Source organism: Thamnophis sirtalis, unplaced genomic scaffold, assembly GCF_051295495.1.
Source record: "Thamnophis sirtalis isolate CommonGarterSnake01/CBP01778 unplaced genomic scaffold, rThaSir2_p1.2 scaffold_3, whole genome shotgun sequence".
NCBI classification, from domain to species: Eukaryota; Metazoa; Chordata; class Lepidosauria; order Squamata; family Natricidae; genus Thamnophis; species Thamnophis sirtalis.
The window spans coordinates 16,563,921-16,585,456 of NW_028261383.1; the positions used below are offsets into that span (position 1 = coordinate 16,563,921).

Below are 21,536 nucleotides of genomic sequence, written 5' to 3' on the forward strand. Positions count from 1 at the left end.
GATATGTGAAATTAGGGTTTCACAATAAGAAGGTTCACAAGGCAAGAAAAGTCCAGAGTTCACAAGGCACGATCCAAAACAAGATACTGTATGATGTCAATCCAAATCAAGGCAAGAAAATGCACAGTTAGGAAATGAACATGTTCCCAGCATCACCTCCATCTCTCTGCCGTGCTCAATAGCCAGCTTCTGATACAACTCATCAAGATGGCGAGGCTTTCTCCTCATGAGTTATCTGGCTGTCCTTCTCTGCTTCTGCTTTTCTCTGCCCTACCTGTGTCAGCATTCCAAGTATCATGTAGAATTAAATCAGAGTCCAAGGCAAAACGATCCTTAAAGTTCCAATTTAATAAATCAGACATCTTAGCACATCTGTGAAATCCCAATTCTGGAAATTACATCAGAATCCCACCCAGTTAAAAGTTCATGATCTTGTCCCCACACCCACAAATCCATCACATGGTCCAATCTTCTTCTTCCACGCTGTCATCTCCACCCAGCTGCTTCCGGGAAAGTGTAAAAGTGTGAAGACAAAAGATGACCTTGATGTTTATGTTTATGTTTATGTTTATTGGAATTTGTAGGCCGCCCTTTTCCCTGAGGGGACTCAGGGCGGCTCACATAAACTAGGAAGGGGGGGAATACAGACAACAAAATAGAGACAAATACTAAAATGGTAAGCAACATACATTCATCATTCGGGAGGGGTCACTATCCTTATCCCCAGGCCTGGCGGGCGAGCCAGTTCTTCAAGGCTGTGCGGAAGGCTTGGACGGTGGATCTTCTAGAAAAGAATGACAACAATACATTCCACAATCCTACTCCTTTCTGTTCCCCCCTCCCATCAACTATACTAAAGAAACAGCATAATGAAATAAGAGAAAGTGTGACAGGCCAAAATTCTAAAAGGAATATAATTGCAGGCCTGACACCTGTTCTTGGATCAGGTAAGGAAGGCAGTTCCTCTTCCTCATCACTGACCAGCTGCGGGGGCATGCTTTCCTCACCTGAAGCCTCAGAGCTGTCTTTCTGAAGCTGTGCTTCAACCAAATCACTCTCAGACAGCTGCTCAGAGCCATTAACCCACTCCCCGCTTCATGCGCCATGAACTGGTTCATCTTCCTCCAAGCTGACATCTAGAGAGGTATTGGGGAAGCATCCGGGGGAGACATCACATACATTGCCTTTGAAGCCTCCAAAAATCATGGGGAGAGTGCCTTTAATCAGAGGTGGATTCCTCCTGGTTCGGACCGGTTCGGCTGAATAGATAGTAACCCAGCCTGCCATGCCCCCAAACTGGTTTTATAGGCAGCGCCATCTTGTTTTTTGCTTCTGCGCATGCACAGAAGCATTTCCCCCAGTACTGTGTATGCGCATATAGCGCACATCAAGTGTGCTTCGCAGGCCGTGTCCCTGAGCGAACCGGCAGTAGCAACAGCCAGAACCCACCCCTGCCTTTAATGCAGTTTTGGAGGCTGAAGAGACCATAGAAAGTGAACAAAGGCCATGTCAGGCCTGCAATTATATTCCTTTTAGAATTTTGGCCTGCCACACTTTCTCTTATTTCATTATGCTGTTTCATTAGTATAGTTGATGGGAGGGGGGAATAGACAGGAGTGAGATTGTGGAATGTATTGTTTTCATTCTTTACTAGAAGCCAAGGTCATCCTTTGTCTCCGCACCAGTACACCTGATCGGAAACAGATGGGTGTGGATGCCAGCATGGAAGAAGAAGATTGGACCGTGTGATGGATTGTGGGTGTGGGGACAAGATCATGAACTTTTAACTGGGTGGAATTCTGATGTCATTTCCAGTATTGGGATCCATAGCATGATGCCAACATGTCTGTCTTATTAAATTGGAAACTTAAGGATAGTTCTGCCTTGGACTCTGATTTAATTCTGCATGATATTTGGAATGCTGATAGGCCTTCTGTAATGGGACTCAGAGCAGCCTTGAATAGTCTGTATAGGTTTGTCAACAAAAAAAGAACACTACCTGAAAGTAAAGCAAGATGTAGCAGACCCTGGAGAGCATTGAATAGTAGGACAATCACAGCTTTTTTTGAGGTGAATCACTGATTGTAGGGGTGAAGTTGAAGCACGGGCCTCTATTTCAAGCCCAGGTTTGGGGCTGCTGCTGCTGAGTACCACTGTTTAGAGAGGCCTAGATCAGACGTGATATTCAGCAGGTTCTGACCAGTTCTGGAGAACCGGTAGCGGGAATTTTAAGTAGTTCAGAGAACCAGTAAATACCACCTCTGAGTGGCCCCGCTCCCAACTATTCAGTGCCTCCTGAGTCCCAGCTGATCGGGAGGAAATGGGGATTTTGCAGTATTCTTCCCCTGCCACGCCCAGCATGCCCACCAAGCCACATCCACAGAACTGGTAGTAAAAAAAATTGAATCCCACCACTGGTCTAGATGGGGGGAGATAATTTTCTCTTGATGGAGGGGCAGAAGTCATGTATGTTACACCAGCAGAGAAAAGTATTTTCTAAAATTTTGGACATTCCAAGCACATATGTTATACCACCATTGTGTTAAATCATGCTGTTTTTCCATTGCAAACATAGTGTTGAGAGTTAATAGAATTCCTGGTTTTTTTTTCTCTCTGCAGCTATGTAATTTTGGCAAGAGAAAATGAATAGTAAAGAGAAAGTAGTTTCGATAGGAATAAAGGACTTGTTTCAAAATAGCTTTACTTCTCAATGTTGAAATTAACCCACTCCAATAGATGTTAGGCTATCTGCTTACCTGCCTGGATGTTTCCTCTGGTTATTCCTTAAATGAGAGCTGAGTCTGGATGAGATTTGAGTACCTATGGATAATTGTAGAGAAAGAGGTATTTTCTAGATATTTCCAAAGCTTTTATGGCTTATCAATGTAGAAATTATAATTTCTATAGCATGTCATAGTAAGCATGCAAACCTGCAATATATTGGAATTTTGCAAAAATTAAGATGAAGATTCATATGATTTCCTACAGTTTGATGTTCTTCACTAGCCATTTTTCTTTTCCTTTGAAGGTAATAATGGGCAGGAGAATCAAGATTCCTTTGAAATGTTCCAAGTGATCAACGCTGGAGATGGAATGGAGAAGTCAGCAATTCGAAAGAAAGTAGAAAGACTTCAAAGAAACCCATTAAACAACTGGAATGAAGAAAGTTCATCTTTCATTGATGATTTGATGCCAGACTTTCTTGCCCAAGAAGGGCGGGAAAAGAAATATGAACACTATCGAATCCAAAACAAACAAGATACTATAAGCAGAAACAATGGAAAAAATTACACTGGGACTTTTTCTCCTGGAAATAGATCCCTTATATCTCCAAAACAAATTCACTTACAAGAGAAGCATTATGAATGTGTGGAATGTGGAAAAAGCTTCAGAACAAGAAGTCAACTTACTTTCCATAAAATGATCCACACAGGACAGATGCCATATAAATGTGTGTATTGTGGAAGAGGCTTTCGGTCATGGGGTGGTCTTTTTTACCATAAAAGGATCCACACGGGGGGAAAACTATATAAATGCATGGAGTGTGGAAAGATCTTTAATCGGAGCAATGACCTTACTTCCCATAAGATGATCCACACAGGAGAGAAACCACATAAATGCACAGAGTGTGGAAAGGCCTTTACTCACAGGAGTAAACTTGCGATCCATGAAAGGATCCACACAGGGGAGAAGCCATATAAATGCATGGAGTGTGGAAAGACCTTTTCTCAGAAGAGTCATCTTACAGTCCATAAAAGAATTCACACAGGGGAAAGACTATATAAATGCATGGAGTGCGGAAAGACCTTTGCTCGAAGCAATGACCTTACTTCTCATAACTTGATCCACACAGGGGAGAAACCACATAAATGCACAGAGTGTGGAAAGGCCTTTACTCAGAAGAGTCATCTTACAGTCCATAAAAGAATTCACACAGGGGAAAGACTATATAAATGCATGAAGTGCGGAAAGACCTTTACTCGAAGCAGTGACCTTACTTCCCATAACATGATCCACACAGGGGAGAAGCCATACAAATGTATGGAGTGTGGGAAAACGTTTGCAGAGAGGCGTAATCTTACTTCCCATAACATGGTCCACATAGGGAAGAAACTATATGAATGCATGGGAAGTGGAAAGGCCTTCGCTTCCAGCAGTCTTCTCCCTTCCCATAATATGATCCACAGAGGAGAGAAACCACATAAATGCATGGAGTGTGGGAAGGCTTTTGCTCATAGAAGTAAACTTGCAATCCATAAAAGGAACCACACAGGGGAAAAGCCATATAAATGCATGGAGTGTGGAAAGACCTTTGCTCATAGAAGTCAACTTACTAAACATAAGAGGATTCACACAGGGGAGAGGCCATATAAATGTCTGGAGTGTGGAAAGGCCTTTGCTCAAAGTGGCGGTCTTGTGTCCCATAAAAGAATCCATTCTGGGGAGAAGCCATATAAATGCACGGAATGTGGAAAGACCTTTTCTCAGAGGAGTCATCTTACAGTCCATAAAAGAATTCACACAAGGGAAAGACTATATAAATGCATGGAGTGTGGAAAGACCTTTGCTCAAATCAGTGACCTTACTTCCCATAACATGATCCACACAGGAGAAAAACCATATAAATGCATGGAGTGTGGGAAGACCTTTGCTCACAGAAGTAAACTTGTGATCCATAAAAGGATTCACACGGGGGAGAAGCCATACAAATGCATGGAGTGTGGGAAAACGTTTGCAGAGAGGAGTAATCTTACTTCCCATAGCATGATCCACATAGGGAAGAAGCTACATGAATGCATGATGTGTGGAAAAGCCTTTGCCCATAGAAGTCAACTTAATAAGCACAATAGGATCCACACAGGTGAGAAGCCTTATAAATGTCTGGAGTGTGGAAAGGCCTTTGCTCAAAGTGGTGGTCTTGTTTCCCATAAAAGGATCCATACAGGGGAGAAGCCATATAAATGCACGGAATGTGGAAAGACCTTTTCTCAGAGGAGTCATCTTACAGTCCATAAAAGAGTTCACACAAGGGAAAGTCTATATAAATGCATGGAGTATGGAGACATTTGCCCAAAGCAGTGACATTGCTCCCTGTAACATGATCCACACAGGAGAGAAATCACTTAAATTCATGGAGTGTGGAAAGACTTTTTCTCAGAAAAGTTATCTTACGCCCCGGGCTGCTGCAGTATGTCTCAGGCGATCTGGTCCTGGAAGTAAATAGCAATGGATTTCATAGTTGAGCTCCCTGAAAGTGGGAGGAACACTGTCATTTGGACAGTAATACACCTCTTTTCTAAACAAACCCACTTCGTAGCCTGCCAAAGCGTTCCAACTGTCCAGAGGCTGACCATGCTATTCCTGCAGCACATCTATTGATTGCACAGGAAGCCAAAGAGAATTTTTCTCAGATTGAGGGACCAATTCACTGTCACGTTTTGGAGGGGGGTAGTAAAGCTGATAGGATCCTCCCAAGAGTTTAGCTCTGCATTTCATCCAAGTACAAATGGAGCCAGTGAATGAGCAAAAACAATGATAGAGCAGTACTTGAGATGCTGTGATAACTAGTCAGCAGTCTACCTGAGTGGATCTCCTGCTGTTTGCTGAGATTACATACAATAATGCAATACACAGCAGTGTGGGGCATACCCCATTCAAAATAGCCATGAGGTGGAGTTTATCCCCATGCCAGAATACCCTTAGGAATCTTTCTCAGTGGGCTTAACAGAATGGGTGGGTTCTTTGCAGAGCATGTGGGGAAATTTAAAACGGGCACTAGCTAGAGCAACGGAGACTCAAAAAGTACAGGCAGATAAGAGGCGGTCACCCCAGAGACTGTTTCACATTGGAGAGAAAGTGTCTCCACAAAATACATTCAACAAAATTGAAGCTGCTGTGTCAAAAGCTGGGTCCAAAATGTATAGAGCCTTTTCCCATAGTGAAAATAATATACCCAGTGACGGTTAAAGTTAAAACTGCCACACCTATAGGGAAAAATAAACCGGGTGTTCCATTGCAGCTTGCTTAAACCGGTGGTAGGGTCAGAACTGAGGCCAATAGCCAGGATAGCTCCAGGTCCAATCGTCGTGGAAGGGGAGACACATTGTGCGGTAAAAAGGATCCTGGATTCCAGGTTATACAAAGGCAAATTCTAATACTGAATACAATGGGAGAGATATCCAATATCAGAAGCTAGATGGTGAAAGCACAAAATATGAAGGCAGATTAGTTGATCAGGAAGTTTCACAAGAACTATCCCCAGAAACCCAAATGACCTTCCTAGGGATAAAGGGAGCCAGATTTCTGTGTGTGTGTGTGCATTTTTGATGTTTTCCAGATGATTCTCACTTTCTAGGGGAATCCGACTGTCAACTTTGAAACTGATTAGGCTTGCTGCAGCCATTTTTCTGTTTCTCAGCTTGCCACACAGTGTGGGAGGGGGGAGATCTGGAATGTCAGACCAGACACCAACAATAGATCATGGGAAGCAAGGTAATCTGAACAGGTGGTGGCCAAAGACTACGGGGAGTTGCCTGTGAGACACCAGAACACCTAACTGGGCACTGTGACCTGTGACAATGAGGGAGGGAGTTTTCTATTTAGTTATACTGAAAGTACAGGAAATAGTTAGACCTGGTTTTGTTTTCATCCGTGTCAAAATGATGTACTCAATAAAAGTTACTTGAGAAAGTTGAAAGTCTCGGAGTGCTGAATTGGTTGGGTTCATTTGACAGAACCTTGTCAGGTGCCACTTACCATCATGTTATCTTGTTCTCGCTGTCATACAGGATTGGTCCCATCTTGGCAGGAGTCAAGAGTTTCCTTCTTACTGAATGGAGGGGTGAACTCTATGACTTGTCCCATGTGAGTCCTCTCCCTTGTCTTTGGTGGAGTCCTCTTTTTATTTGACTGGATCTGGGGGGGGGGGGGAGATGGTGGTTGGTCATGGTACTGACTGCTTGACTGCTCTATGCCCCTCTTTCCTGCAGTGAAAGCAACCACCCATTCTCTGGTGGCGTCTCCCCCTTTAGTTGGGAGTGCACCCACTTTCCTCCTAACTTTGCTTCTCAGCTGGGTGCTGGGACCAACCATCTGGTATCTTGTGCTTGTGGAATTCCACAAACTTGATCTCTACTTCAGTAGCTATGCGGTGCCATGCCTGCAGCTTGCAGGGAGTTCTGATATAGCTCCTTATTCAGTCCCTTCATGGGAGTGGTAGACCAGCAAGTGTTCAGGCCACTTTCCCAAGAGACTGGCTACCCAGCAGAAATCTTGAATGTACTGTCATTGGTCACTTCCCTTGCTTCAGGGCACAGATGCAGGCTTCCGCTGTTGGGCTGCCATGGGATCCTTGAACTGCTCCTGCAGGGTTTGTATGAATGTGTCAAGGTCGACCAGCTCTGGGGCATCTTCGTCATGCTGGGACACCAGCCACTCTTAAGTACTCTTTTCCAGATTGACTGCCTAAAGGATCTGGATCCAAAGGATCCAAAGCACCTGAGGGCAGAACAAGAAGCAATTGGGGGAGGTGGGAACTAATCAAGGAGAGAAGCAACCTAGAACTAGGGAAATTTCCTGACAGAACAACTAATCAGTGGAACAACTTGCCTCCAGAAGTTGTAAATGCTCCAACACTACAAGCTTCTAAGAAGAGTTTAGATAACCATTTGTCTGAAATGGTATAGGCTTTCCTGCCTAAGCAATAGGTTGAGCTAGAAGACCTCCAAGGTCCCTTCCAACTCTGTCATTCTAAATATTTTAAATATTCTGTAGGCAGACAAATAAACTCCAATTATATATCGACCCACACAGGGGAGAAGCCATATAAGTCTATGAAGTGTGGAAAGAGCTTTGCTCGGAGTGGTCGACTTAGTTCACATAACAAGATCCACACAGGGAAAATGCCATATAAATGCTTGAAATGTGGAAGGGATTTTAGATGGAATAATGTTTTTGCTTTGCATAAAAGAATGCATGTAGGGGAGAAGCCACAGAAATGCAGAGAGTGAGGAATTACATTTGCTCGGCGCAGATAACTTACTTCCCATCAGAAGTGTTAGATACTTGTTCTAACTACAAGTTCTTTCCACCAAGGTCCTCTGTTCTGGCAAGAGAGGTTTAATCCCATTGGTCGAAGGGTCTGACAGCTCCCTATAAAGGGCTGCTGTCAGACTTAACCTTCGCTGGATTGTTCTCACTTGTTGTACTTAATAAAGAGATGTTGTTACCGTTAAGCCTATGTGTGCCTATCCATTCACATGGACAAAACCATAATTACATGGAGTATGTAACTAATTTAAAGAATCTGAAAGAGAATAGTGATTTTTGCTAATATAAATGAGGATAGTCTATGAATAATACGTGCAAATAGAAACATTTTCCACACCAAAGAAAAAAAAGTACAGATAGTTAAATTGATTCCTTTATTAAAATAAATTAAAATATCTAATTTTGTTTTTATTGGGAAACTGCTTCTGGCTTTTGTGCTTGTGATGGGAAAATGAAATTTTGACTTTGTGCCGATTAGATAGATTTGTTACAGAAATGGCTAGTATATATTAATTGTATAAAAGAGAAAAGTTCAGGTTGTAGTAGTATTTTCTAGTGTGCTAAAGAGGAAGTCGACGTGTTTTTTTCTTGTTTCCTTTCTACCCCAAGCGTTTTTTTCCAACTTCTCCCTCCCTTAGTTCCCATTTTTATTTTCCTTTGTATTTTATATTCTGAAAAACTAATGAAAAAATTTGATTTTCAAAAAAGAAAAGGGAGTTTTGAATATCTGGGACCAGAAATAAGTTTGGGTCAATTAGAAATAAGGTTGGGACAATCACTGGAGGCATATACTTACATCAAACTGAACAGCAAAAGGCAGACAATAAATAGACTCCATAAAACAGCAGGATAATAAGACACCTTTTTAGGGGACACAACAACCTCCATGTCCATGGACCTCCTACAAAAACTTGCATTGGTAACTGCATTGCACACAACATCCACCAGGAGGCACTCTTCGCCAAGGGAATATCAGATTTAGATTTAGATTTAAATTTATTTTATTTGTATGCCACCCTTTTCCGGGAGGGACTCAGGGCGGCGAACAACTCAAGGGGGGAAAGGGAACATAGAACACAATACAAGTGATTAAAATAACCAAGAATCACACAGCCACACAGGTCGAGAGGGGAGGGGAACTCATCAACCCCAGGCCTGCCGGCACAGCCAGGTTTTAACAGCTTTCCGGAAGGCCTGGAGAGAGGTGAGGGTCCGAATCTCTGCGGGGAGTTCGTTCCAAAGGGCCGGAGCTGCCACAGAGAAGGCCCTCCCCCAGATGCTTCTGGTTGCCTTAAATTCTACAGATGCCTTTAGTTTTCTATTCATTTCCCTATGAGGTAAATCCCCTGCTCAGCTCTTAATAGATTTTTGTTCATTTTCCCCCTCACAGGCTTGATATTTATATTCATTTGTTACTATTTGACTTCATTTTGCAATTCCACTTTTTCTCATGTGACAGAAGAGAAGCTATTTTCCTCTTGCGAGGTAAAAAAAAAGTTGTGGGGTAAAAAAACAATAGCCAGTTTTGAATTTTTTCTTTAATTTGGAACTGGTTTTCCTTCTATATTTCTTTTTCTTCAGCATTATTTCCTTTGTCAGAAACTGCCACCTGGTCTTTTCAGTTATTCTTGAGCCCCCAGAGGTGAGAATTGGAAAAGAGCAGCTGTGTATATTGAACTAGAGAACTAAAAACCTATAGAAATATCCATTTTCCTGGCAGGAACATTTTCCCTCCCTCACGGAGGTGCGCTGCTTCTCTCTGACAGTCACTGAGAAGTCCGTTTGCTGCTACTCTCAAGCCCATCATCCCTGCCCTCAGTCTCCCCTCATCGTGCGCTCCTTCCCGCCCTTGCAGGGTCCCTGTCACATTGTGCAGAATTCTCCAGGGGGCGCTCTCCGCAAAAGGAAGGTGAACATGAGGCGCTTCCCGATTGGTCGACTGTAGGGCGAATGTCATAGCTGGCTTTCCAAAGGAGGCGTGGCATCACAAACTCTTGCCACTCTAGGACAGCTGCATGGCTGCATAAAGAACTCTGACAAATTTTAAGACAAAAAAGGCAAGTATAAAAAGTGGGAAGAGGGACATATATATTCATAAAGCAGAATATCAGCAAATAGCCCGAGCCTGCAAAGATGAAGTAAGGAAAGCTAAGGCTCACAGTGAACAAAGGCTTGCGACAAAAAATAACAAATAACAAAAAAAAACTTCTTTCATCATGTTAAAAACAAGGAAAAAGTCAAGGAAACAATTGGTCCATTGATGGGAGAAAGTGGCAAGAAAGTGACAAGCAATGGAGAAAGCAGAACTACTTAACTTGTTTTTTGCATCTGTTTTACACAAAGGGAAAACAGTCCAACCTATCAAAAACAGCACCACAAAAAACAGGTTAGGAACACAAGTTAAAATAGGGAAGAAAATGGTAAGTGAGCACCTGTCTACCCTAGACGAGTTCAAATCACCAGGACCAGGTGGATTACAGCCCAAGGTTCTGAAGGAACTGACTGACGTCATCACAGAACCACTGAACTATATCTTTCAAAGAACCTGGAACACTGGGAAACTGCCAGAGGACTGGAAAAGTGCTGATGTAGTTCTCATCTTTAAAAAGTGTGGGGAAACAGATCCAGGAAACCACAGACTATCAGCTTGACCTCAACACCAGGGAAGATTCTGGGGAAAAATAATCAAGCAATGAATCAGCAAACACCAAGAAACATCAGGACAGAAATTCCAACTTGGGATCTCTTTCAGCCTCCTGGTGCAGGGCTTTGGGCAAAGGCTGGAGGGAAGCACTACTGGTGGCGAAGAGCCAGAGAGGTTTGTTCCTTGCACTCCCACTGGTCTTCCCTCTGCTTGGAAAGCCTATGCTCATAGTGTGCTGGGTGCAGTCAGGGTAATCTTAAAATGAGGCAACCAACGAGGATTTAAACTTATGAATTTGGCGGTCCGCAGGATTTAAAATTATGAACTTGGTGGCCCCTGAAGTCCAAAAGGTTGGGGAGCCGTGCCTTAGTTTATAATTCTAGCTCTGACACCTATCTGTCCTGTGCTTTGATTTACCTTTGGGGATGTGGGGAATATGTAAAGGGGGAGAGCGATCTGTTTTTTCTTAGTTCTGAAGCCTCCGGAGGGAAGGGCCTGGGAACAGTCCCTTATCTCCTTCCCAGGATGACAGTCTTCCCCACATCTTCACACCTGTGGATTGTCTCATTCAACATCAGACTGAGGGGAAGGGTTTCCAACAGAATTGCCTAAGGGGACCTCGGAGTCTGCTGTGTTTTGTTTTGCAATCACTTCCTTTCAATAAAAGGTTCCTTTTGAAATGCTGCTCTTTCAAGCGTCCATGCTGATTTGGGGAGTAGAGGCAGGATCTTACACTCTACATATATTTATCTATCTATGTGTCATCTATCTCTAGCCATCTATTTGTTGATCTAGCAGTATTTATATATGCATCATCTATCCCTATCTAGATATTTGTCTGTCTTGTCTCTCTATTGATCTATCTAGCGATCATCTTTATCAATCTATCACCTATCTACCTATCGTCTATCATCTAATATCTCTATCCATATTTGTCTAACATTATTATCTATATGTAACTATCCATCCTATGTAATCTGTTCTGACCCCTCTCGTCCTACACCAAACCACGCCGAGACAAAGATACTTCACGGACTTTATTAACAGACGGACAGGACCGTGGCAGCAATCCAGCACAGTCCAAGCCTTGGCTGCAATCCAGCACAGACAAGACGTTGCCAGCAATCCAGCACAGACTAATCTTGGCAGCAATCCAGCCTGCCAAGCTAGCCCCAAAAGTTCTCCCACTTTAGTGCCTACGTTGACTCCTGCAAAAGGGCGTGTGCACAATCACTCCTTTTATAGTCTTGAGAGGAGCCTAATTACCACCAGCTGAGTGCAATTATCTCCTGTAACTGCGCAACTGTTCCTTCCGGCTATCATCTGTTCGGTGTCGGGCATCCAGGAATAACTCCCTTGGCTCCTCCCCACTGCTCCAATGTATGTCTTCAGGATCACACTCCCTTGTCTCCTCCCCACTAGTCCAAGGCTCAGGCGCCTCCTGGTGGCCAACCAGCCTCTTTGCGCCCTGCTTGAAGTTGGAACCCTGTCCAGGGTCCTCCACATCCTCCAGAGCCAACTCATAGGGCCCCTTGCTGTCGGAGTCTGGTGGCAGCCATAACAGTAATCTATCTCATCTATCTCTATCTCTCTATCTCTATCATACACAAACATACACACACTTTAGAAACTGCCGATCTTCCCAATGGACTCTGGGTGATGTTCAGACAAAATGTTAAAAACATAAAAATTAAACATATTTAACATAGAAGTGTAGGAAGTTAGCACCCACTCACCCCTAGAAAAATGAAATATATTTGGAAATATTAAAGGGGCAGAATATTTCCCCCTAAAAAGGAGGCAGAAACTCATTCCCCCCACCTTTGTGAATGGACTATTAAGGTCTGAGTCAGTCTATTCATGTTTTTAAGCAGGAAACAGACTCACTCTTAATAGCCCCCACCTTTGTCAATTTGTCACCATTAAGGCCTGGGCTACTCTACTCTACATAACAAAGAGCTACCCCCTTCAGGTGGAGCCATTTCATTGCACCAGCCACCACTCCAACAAACTTAGGACAAAGAGAAACCTGCCCCCCCCCGCGCCCCTAGGAGTCTGACAACCAATCAGGATACATTTCTTACACAGCAAGAGGAAACTAAGGTGGGGCCCAACAGAGGGCATAAAACCCAGGGACTCTCAGCATCTCTTCCCTTTTCTGCTCAGGAACTCAAGCCATATGATACTGTTCATCAATAAACCATCTTTCCAAGCAGCCACCATGTTTCCAGTGTCTTTCACCCCACTTGGAACTGAACCCAGAAGGATATTTCTTCCAACAAAGGCAAGGATCATAAAAATTTGACAATAAAAAAATAAAAATTAGGTGAGGGCCATTGGAACCCAACCAACCTCATGGTTACATACTCCTAAAAGTCCCAATCGAAACAGCAGAATATCACTTGTCGGGGTTTGGCCCTTTTTTAAAAACCTTCCCTAGATCATTACACACATATAGGAAATGCAGAGATTTAACCAAGAAAGTCTATATGGATTCTCACACAAATATATTTATTGAAAAATTAGGTCATTACTTTTCCTGAAGCTCTTTCCAAGTTACTCATATAATTTCTGTTTTGTATAGATCCTTTATGATATGTAAGGGAACTATTATGACTGGAGCCCTTTCCACACTCCATACATTTTTATACCTTCTCCCATGTGGATCCTTGTATGGGAAGTAAGATGACTGGTCTGAGTAAAGGTCTTTCCAAACTCCATGCTTATCTAAGGCTTTTCTACTGTGTGGATACTTTTATGTAACATCAGTGATCAATTTTTGTAGAAACCCTTTCCACATTCCACAAAATTATATGGCATCTCCTGTGTGAATCCTTTTATGATAAGTAAGACGATCACTCCGACTGAATCTCTTTCCACACTCCAAACATTCATATGGCTTCTCCCCGGTGTGGATTCTTTTATGGGAAATAAGCCCACTGGTCTGAGCAAAGGTCTTTCCACACTCCGTGCATTTATATGGCTTCTCCCCTGTGTGGACCCTGTTATGGATGGTAAGATCACAATTCCTCCGAAAGCCCTTTCCACATTGCACACATATAAATGCCTTCTGGCTTGTGTGGGTCATTTCATGGTGTATAAGGGAACGTTTTGTTTTCAGACACTTTCCACATTCTTTGCAACTATATGGCTTTTCACCTGTGTGGATCTTTTTATGGGAAATAAGACTACTGCTATGAGCAAAGTTCTTTCCACACTCTGCACATTTATATGGCTTCTCCCCGGTGTGGATCCTTTTATGGGAAGTAAGATTGTAGCTCTGAGCAAAGGTCTTTCCACACTCTGCGCATTTGTATGGCTTCTCCCCTGTGTGGATCCTTTTATGGATAGTAAGTTTACTCTTTTGAATAAAGGCCTTCCCACACTCCATGCATTCATATGGCTTCTCCCCTGTATGGATCTTGTGATGGAAAGTGAGATAATTCTTCGCAGCAAAACTCTCTCCACACTCCATGCATTTATATGGTCTCTCCCCTGTGTGGGTCCTTTTATGGTTCACAAGCTTACTCCTATAAGCAAAGGCTTTCCCACACTCCATGCATTCATGTGGCTTCTCCCCTGTATGGATCTTGTGATGGTAAATGAGATAATTCCTCGCAGCAAAAGTCTGTCCACACTCCATGCATTTATAGGGCTTCTCCCCAGTGTGGATCCTTTTATGGATGGTAAGACTATAGTTCCTGTGAAAGCCTTTTCCACATTGCACACAGTTAAATGCCTTCTGCCTTCTGTTGATCATTTCATGGAGAATAAGGGAACAATTTGTATTCGGCCACTTTTGAATCTCCTTACAATTATGTGGCTTCTCTATGTGACTCCTAATATATTTAGTAAGTTGACTTCTATGAGCAAAGATCTTTCCACATGTAGTGCTTTTATATGGCTTCTTCCCTTGGTGGATATTTTTATGGTAAAAAAGACCACCATTGGAACTAAAGCTCTTTCCACATTCCATGCATTTATATGTTTTCTTCATTGTATGAGTCATTTTATGTACAGTAAGATCACAACTGGCACCAAAGCTTTTTCCACATTTCATATATTTATATGGCTTCTGTCCTGTATGGGACTTTTTATGAAAAGTAAGATGATTGCTTGTTCTGAAGCTTTTTCCACATTCCTCACATTTATAAGGCTTCTCTTCTATGTGGATTTCTTTTGGAGATATAAGGGATCTATTTCCAGGCAAAAGATTTAAAGTCCCATTGTACTGGATTGGAAAGCGTTCATTTACATGTAAATTAGCTTTGATCAGTTCCACACTTTTCCAAACATATTTCTTTATATTCCCTTGTTGGGCAAAAAACTCTTGCACTGAAGCATCAATAGAAGATGAGTTTTCCTGGTTCCAGTTATTTAACTGGTTTCTTTCGTGTCTTCCTACTGCCTTTTGAACTGCAGACTTCTCCATTCTATCTCCAGCATTGATCACTTGGAACAGTTCACAGGAATCTTGATTCTCCTGCGCATTATTACCTTCAATTAAAAGAAAAATGGCTAGTGAAAAACATCAAACCGTAGGAAGTCATATGAATTTTTGTGACATTCCAACATATTTCATGTTTGCATGTTTACAATGACAAGGTATAGAAATTACAATTTCTATATTCACAAGCTAGAGAAACTTTGGAAATATCTAGAAAATCTCTCTTTCTCTACAATTAATCATACATATTAGCTCTCACTTAAGCAATAATCAGAGGAAATATCCAAGGAGGTAGTAGGAGATAGCCTAACATTTATTAGAGCCAGTTCATTTCAGCAGAGATCTGTAAGAACTAAAACAATTTTGAAACAAATCCTTTTTTTTCTATTCAAACTACCTCCTCTTTGCTATTCATTTTCTTTTGCCAAAATCATATAGCCGCAGAGAAAAAACTCAGGAATACTTCTATTCACTCTCAACACTAGAGTTAATAGAAAACTCTTACCCAAAGAGGCCATGTTCCTATGATTTTCCACCATGACTTCCCAATGCAGCTGTTTTTGGTCAGGATCCAGCTGAGACCACTCCTCCTTTGAGAAATACACAGCCACCTCCTCGAAGGACACAACATCCTCCTTAACAAGGAAAAACAAAAAAAAGCCAGGGAGGATTTGTTCCATTATTCCCAAAACCACAACTATCTGCTAAATTAAATAGTTATGCTTAAGAAGATTTCAAGGTTTAAGGGAGACAGGAGAAGGCAAAACAGAAAGTTATGCTTATTTCTTCATTGCTATTTCTTTAAGAGATTTTTTCAAAATTGCTTCTTATAAACTAATAGTAGGAAGAATACCCAGCAGAGCAAGTTAACTAGTTGCCTTTAAAAAAACATTTCCTAAACAGAATCTGAGAGTAGAAATGACAAAACATTGTGTGTATCCCAACAACAGTCTTCGGAGGAAACTAACCTGCTAAAAGCAACTTAAGCCTACTAAACTCCCTTCCACATAGCTCACAAACAGCAAAATAACACAGCCCAAATAAGTTGGGGGAGGGGAGAGAATGGAGTGCAGTGTACACCAGCTTGACTTCCTGAAGGCAAAACACAACACAAATCTGTTGTGGCCCAGTAGGAGCCGTTGGAGCTGCCGATGGACTCCGATAGTGAGGGACCCTATGAGTCGGCTCTGGAAGATGTGGAGGACCCTGGGCAGGGTTCAGATTCCGAGCAGGGACCAGAGAGACTGGTTGGCCACCAGGAGGCGCCTGAGGCATGGAGCAGTGGTGAAGATCAAAGGGAGTTGTCCCTGACGCCAGGCAGAGGAGGGCTGAGAAACGAAGACAGCAATTACGAAGGCAGACTCATACAAGATAATCAAGCCCGGGTGGTTGTGGTTTGGCTCCTCCCAAGAGAGTATATAAGAAGAGACTTTGGGAGGAGACTTTTTGCAGGACACAACCGTTCATACCAAGCTGGAGAAGCTCTTGTGTGTATTGTATCTCTTATCTGTGGGAGTCTGGGTCGCTGCCAACGTCTTGTCTGTGAGTAATACTGTGAATAAAGCGTGGCTAACAGTAAGCCTGTGTCGGCGTTAATCACTGGACGGAGGGGGATCAGAACACAAATCTACCTTATATCCCCCACTTACTTGATTTGGAGGTTCAGCCACTAATTCAGCTCCGCCATAAGGACCAGAAAACTTCATTCTATGTTTCCCTGTGAGGAAGACATTCATGATTAATAACAAAATAGAAGGACATATTCTAACAAAGAGAAGGCATAGACAAGGTAAGATAGTTGGGATCTCTCTGGGGAGTGAAGGACCTTCGGTTACCTCCCAAGGTGTCCTGACTTGACTCTTCCTCAGATACCGCCCTGAAAAACAGATCCTTGGGGGAATTTGATGGATTCCTCCTTCCTTCAGGATCTCTGATCTCCACAGTGAAGGACTTGAAATAGGAGGAAGGAGAAAAGAAGAAGAATTTATGGACATCATACAACATGAAGAGGATTCTTGTTATCCAAACACAACCTCAAAGCACCCGATAGTCATCAAGGACCTGAGAGATGAATGAATGGAACTACCGTATTTTCCGGAGTATAAGACGCACCCTTTTCCTCAAAAAAGAGACTGAAAATCTGTGTGCGTCTTATACACCGAATACAGCATTTTTTGCCTTCCGAAGCCCTGCCCCTTCACCGAAATGGCTGTGCATACCCTTATGGAGGCCTTCAGAGAGTTCCTGGGGGCTGTGGAGGGCAGAAATGAGCAAAAAATGAGACTTTTTTTGCCCCTCCCCATCCCCCAGCAGCACTCTATAAGCCTCCATAAGGCTATGCATGCAATTTTTTTGACAAAAAACAGGGCCGTTTTCACGAAAAACGGGCCATTTTTTGCTCATTTTTGCCCCCCCAGGATCACTCTGCAAGCCCCCCCCCAAGGCTATTCATGCCTTTTTTAAAAAAAAACTGGGTCCATTTTCATGAAAAATGGGCCGTTTTTGGGAGGTTTGCAGAGTGCAAAAAGGTTTTTTTTCCTTTCCGAAAGCTCTTTAATTGATTGATGAGAATTACATTGATCAAGTGCTGTGCCAGCAGAAACACCTACCTATCTACTGTATTTCTCTCTATCTCTATTTCTCTCTCTATCCCTCAACCTATCTACACACTCTCTCTCCCTACCTACCTACTGTATTTCTCTCTCTCTATCCCTGTACCTACCTACCTACCTAGCTACACACTTTCTCTCTCTCCCTACCTACCTACTGTATTTCTCTATTTCTCTCTATCCCTTTATCTACCTACCTACCTACCTACCTACCTAACTACTCTCTCTCTCTCCCCCTACCTATCTACTGCATTTCTCTTTCTATTTCTCTCTCTATCCCTCTACCTACCGACCTACCTACACACACACGCTCTATTTCTCTCTCTCTCTCTCTCTCTCTCTCTCTCTCTCTCTCTCTCTCTCTCTCTCTCCCTACCTACCTACAGTATTTCTCTCTCTTTCTCTCCCTGTCTATCACTCTAGCTACCTACTTACTTTTAATGAATTAGTGAAACACCTCCATGTAGTACCTCCATGCCAGAGGAGTCTGGAAGGGAGGGAGTGAAGAATTCAAACTCTTTATTCACTTTGTTGGAAGAACTGGCCTTCTGGCTTCCATTCCAAGTAGAGAAAAAGACACTAGAAACATGGAGGCTGCTTGGAAACATAGGAAGTTCTTCCAACAGAAAGATGGTTTTAATGGTGGACAGGATGTGGTTGAGGTCCTGGGGAAAAGGGGGGGGGGCACATGCCTCAAAGATGTTGAAGAAAAAAAAGGGGGGGTTCTTGCTGAGAACCCCTGGGTTTTATGCCCTCTGTTGCCCCCCTCCCCCGCTCCTGTGCAAGAAATGCACTCTGATTGGCTGTCAGAATCCCATTGGGCCATGCAGGGGCAACTCTGTAGGCTGTCCTGAGACCCAACCCTGTTTGTCCTGCTGGCTGATGCAATCCTCCCAGGTGCCATGTGGTGAGATGAGTGGAAGGCTAATCCTACCTTTGTTATATAGAATAGAATGGCCCAGGCACCAATGGCCCATTGACAAAGGTGGGGAGAGCAGTAAGCTGCAAGGAGCTACTTTGCCTTTAAAAACACCTTTCTCCCTTTACATATCCAGAGAAATATAATATCCTGCATTTTTAATATTTCCTAGATTTCATTCTTCTAGGACGAGGGTGGGTACAATTTCAAAGCCCATCAAGACTCCAGAGTCAAAAGTCCCTTACCTCCAACTCGACCTGCTCCTTCTGCTCCTCTGCCTGGCTCAGGAGGAAGCCTTCCGCCAGGGCCACCGCCTGGGAGCTGGTCTCTGCTCCACACTCCCGCACCCAGCCCTCCATCTCTGGGGGAAGGATAGCCAGCAGCTGCTCCAGAACCACCAGGTCCAGCATCTGGGCTTTGGTGTGTCTTTCTGGTTTCAGCCATCGCCTGCAAAAGTTGTGGAGCTTGCTGCAAAGTCCTCGGGGACCTTCAGCCTCCTGGTATTGGAGGCTCCTGAAGTTGCAGGGCTGAACTTCTGAATGGAGGATGGTTTCCTCCTCCAGGAACTTCTGCCCAGCTCTTGCCCAGATCTCCCCACAGCTCCCAGGCGGAACATGAACAGCACGAGAGCCTTTTCGAGTGGCTTCACTTGCTAAAAGTTGCGCCTCCATTCTGTCTCTAGCCTGCAAGGCAACTCCAAACAGATCCCAGGAATCTTGTGGATCCCCAAACGCTTCTCATTCATGGGATGGTTTCTGCTGTTGCGGGACGGACTGCTTCCTTTGCTCAATCAAGAGATAATTCTGGCTCCCAAAAACATACAAATGGCTTCGAGTTTGTCTATCTGAGATGGAAAAGTAAATAAATGCCAAGAATGACAAAGTGGAGAATTCAGGCACTGAACAATCTTCACCCAACCTGCCTGGAGCCCCAAAGGGGTCATCCCAGAGCAGGGCCGAGGTCCTCCCCCCCCCCCCGGGCAGGGCCGGGAAGGAGGCAGCTGGAGAGGTCGCCCTGCTTCTCTCCCCTCTCTCCAGCGCTCAGGGAGCAGGGTGCGAATCCTGCCTCCTCCTGCCCGGCTTCTCTCCTCTCCTGCTGGGTCTCCGCAAGGTCGACCCTTCTCTCCCCCCCCGCACACCTTGGGCTCTTCCCCGGATCGCCTCCGCCGGGGCGGGAAGGGAGCCTTCCTGGCATCCTCGCCTCCCCCTGCATGCAGAGGGCGGCAGTGTAACATGGGACCCGGGGTTAAAGCCGGAGAAAGGCTTCCCTTTGCACGGGAAGAGCCCGCAACTCACCCGGGGCACGTCTGGATCTCACTCCCCCCGCCAGACCCTCCCGCAACCTCTTGGATTAAGGCGAGCGAGCGCGGCGTCCTAGAGCGACAAGAGCTTTTGATGTCATTTCCTTCCCAGCTTCCTCTGGCAAAGTAGGCGTGACTTTCGACCTCCAGTGGCCCAATGGGGAAGCGCCTGATGTTCCCTTCCCTTGGCAGAAGGCGCCCCCTAGTGGATTTTGCTTAGATTTGCAGGCTTCCCTGCAAAGCGCGGGAAAGAGGAGCTCATCTGAGGGAAGGGCAGGGATGATGGGCGTGGGAGCAGGAGGAAAGGCCCTCTCTCAATGCCTCCCTGCCCATAGAAAAGCTTTGAAGTCTCCAGAGGTGCCACTTTCTCCAACTTCCTTTCCTTCCTGCCCAGGAAACTGTTGTGGAGATGAAGAAAAATTTCTCTGGAGGATTTGAACTCGCTTCCCTCAAGAACAGCCGCCCTGAAGGGTGTGCAGAGATTGGAGGTGGCTGAAAAGGGTCCAAAATCCTGTCAGAAACAGCCGGGCGGTCAGAAGGAGGAGGACCATGAGGTTTCTCTGGGAAACACAGCTTGTGTCTTGCGGTTGTTGCGACAACCTCCGGTCTTAAGTGGAGGAAGGTGGGACACAGCCAGGGAAGCCACAATCACAAAAATGATTTTTATGCATTTGTTTTTTTTATTTCTTTAATTAAATACAGACAAGTGCCCTTTTCAAATCATTCCTTGAGCCTCATAGCTAGCAAAAAGGCCAGAGAACCCTCCAGGTTGGGTGACCCGTCCTTGGTGCCCGAGGAAAGACTCTGAAGGGGGGAAAAAACCCAGTTCCAAAATGGAGGGAAAGCTGAAGCTTGACTCAAAAAAAAAAATGACTCGGGGGAAAAAAAAAAAATGAAGCTCATGGACATTCCAGAAATTTTACCTCATAAAGAGGCTCTTTAATTGAGAAATGAAGAGGGGAAAGGGCCCTTTCATCTTTGGCTAGAGAAAAGGTGGAATTCCAAAAGTAAGAAAGGAAGGTCATGAAAAAGGAATATAAATCTAAATTATGATGAGGAAAAAAACATGTTTACATAGGGATTGAGTAGGAAATTCACCTCAACAAATGTGACTAGGAAGCTTAAGCCCTTTGGAGAATTTAACACACACATATATCATTACACCATAAAGAAAAAGAGAAAAATATAAATAAGAAGAGATGAAAATTCCATTGGTATGAAAACATTCAAACACATTTGCAGACAACAGTGACACCCAAAGAGCTAAAGTCAGCAAAACAAAGAATTTAAAAGGATGGAAAAGTGGTTTAAAAAACCATTTTAAAAGAATGAAGGTAATGTCTGCTGTGTGTGTGTGTGTATGCATATATCTCTATCTATATAAATAAAAATGTAATGATTGTTTGTTCAAAACCGCTAATCTACAAACGTTCTTCACCGATTGCTTTGAAATTTTGACACAACGTTGCATTCGAATACGTGAATGTTTTTATATACATATATTATATAGATGTCACACCTGTGACAGGGAAAAACATGATTTTTTGGTAAAAACATTCTTTTTTGAA

The 21,536-nt window shown here is 43.7% G+C and overlaps 2 protein-coding genes and 1 long non-coding RNA gene across 3 annotated transcripts in view; 1 reads left to right on the forward strand and 2 right to left on the reverse strand.

The window, feature by feature from the left end:
• LOC148047291 (uncharacterized) overlaps positions 1–3,020 on the reverse strand; it is a 5,731-nt gene extending 2,711 nt beyond the window's left edge. The window contains exons 1-2 of the long non-coding RNA XR_015696152.1: positions 2,931–3,020; positions 2,757–2,820 (exon numbers count right to left, since the gene is read on the reverse strand). This is a non-coding gene — a long non-coding RNA (uncharacterized LOC148047291). The remainder of the gene's footprint in view (positions 1–2,756; positions 2,821–2,930) is intronic.
• The window catches only part of LOC148047290 (uncharacterized), a 16,976-nt gene extending 10,035 nt beyond the window's left edge, over positions 1–6,941 (forward strand). The window contains 2 exon segments of the mRNA XM_087711372.1: positions 3,029–5,060; positions 5,062–6,941. Coding sequence (XP_087567498.1) covers positions 3,029–5,060; positions 5,062–5,224 — 2,195 coding nt within the window. The 3' untranslated portion in view covers positions 5,225–6,941.
• A 6,246-nt stretch (positions 6,942–13,187) lies between these two features.
• On the reverse strand, positions 13,188–20,049 carry LOC106556498 (uncharacterized). The gene is made up of 6 exons (XM_087711420.1): positions 19,964–20,049; positions 18,914–19,512; positions 16,976–17,090; positions 16,790–16,857; positions 15,646–15,775; positions 13,188–15,190 (listed from the first exon to the last, which is right to left on the reverse strand). The coding sequence occupies exons 2-6, from the start codon at positions 19,337–19,339 to the stop codon at positions 13,503–13,505; spliced, it is 2,427 nt and encodes an 808-aa protein (XP_087567546.1). The 5' UTR covers positions 19,340–19,512; positions 19,964–20,049; the 3' UTR covers positions 13,188–13,502.
• Between the last annotated feature and the right edge of the window lie 1,487 nt (positions 20,050–21,536).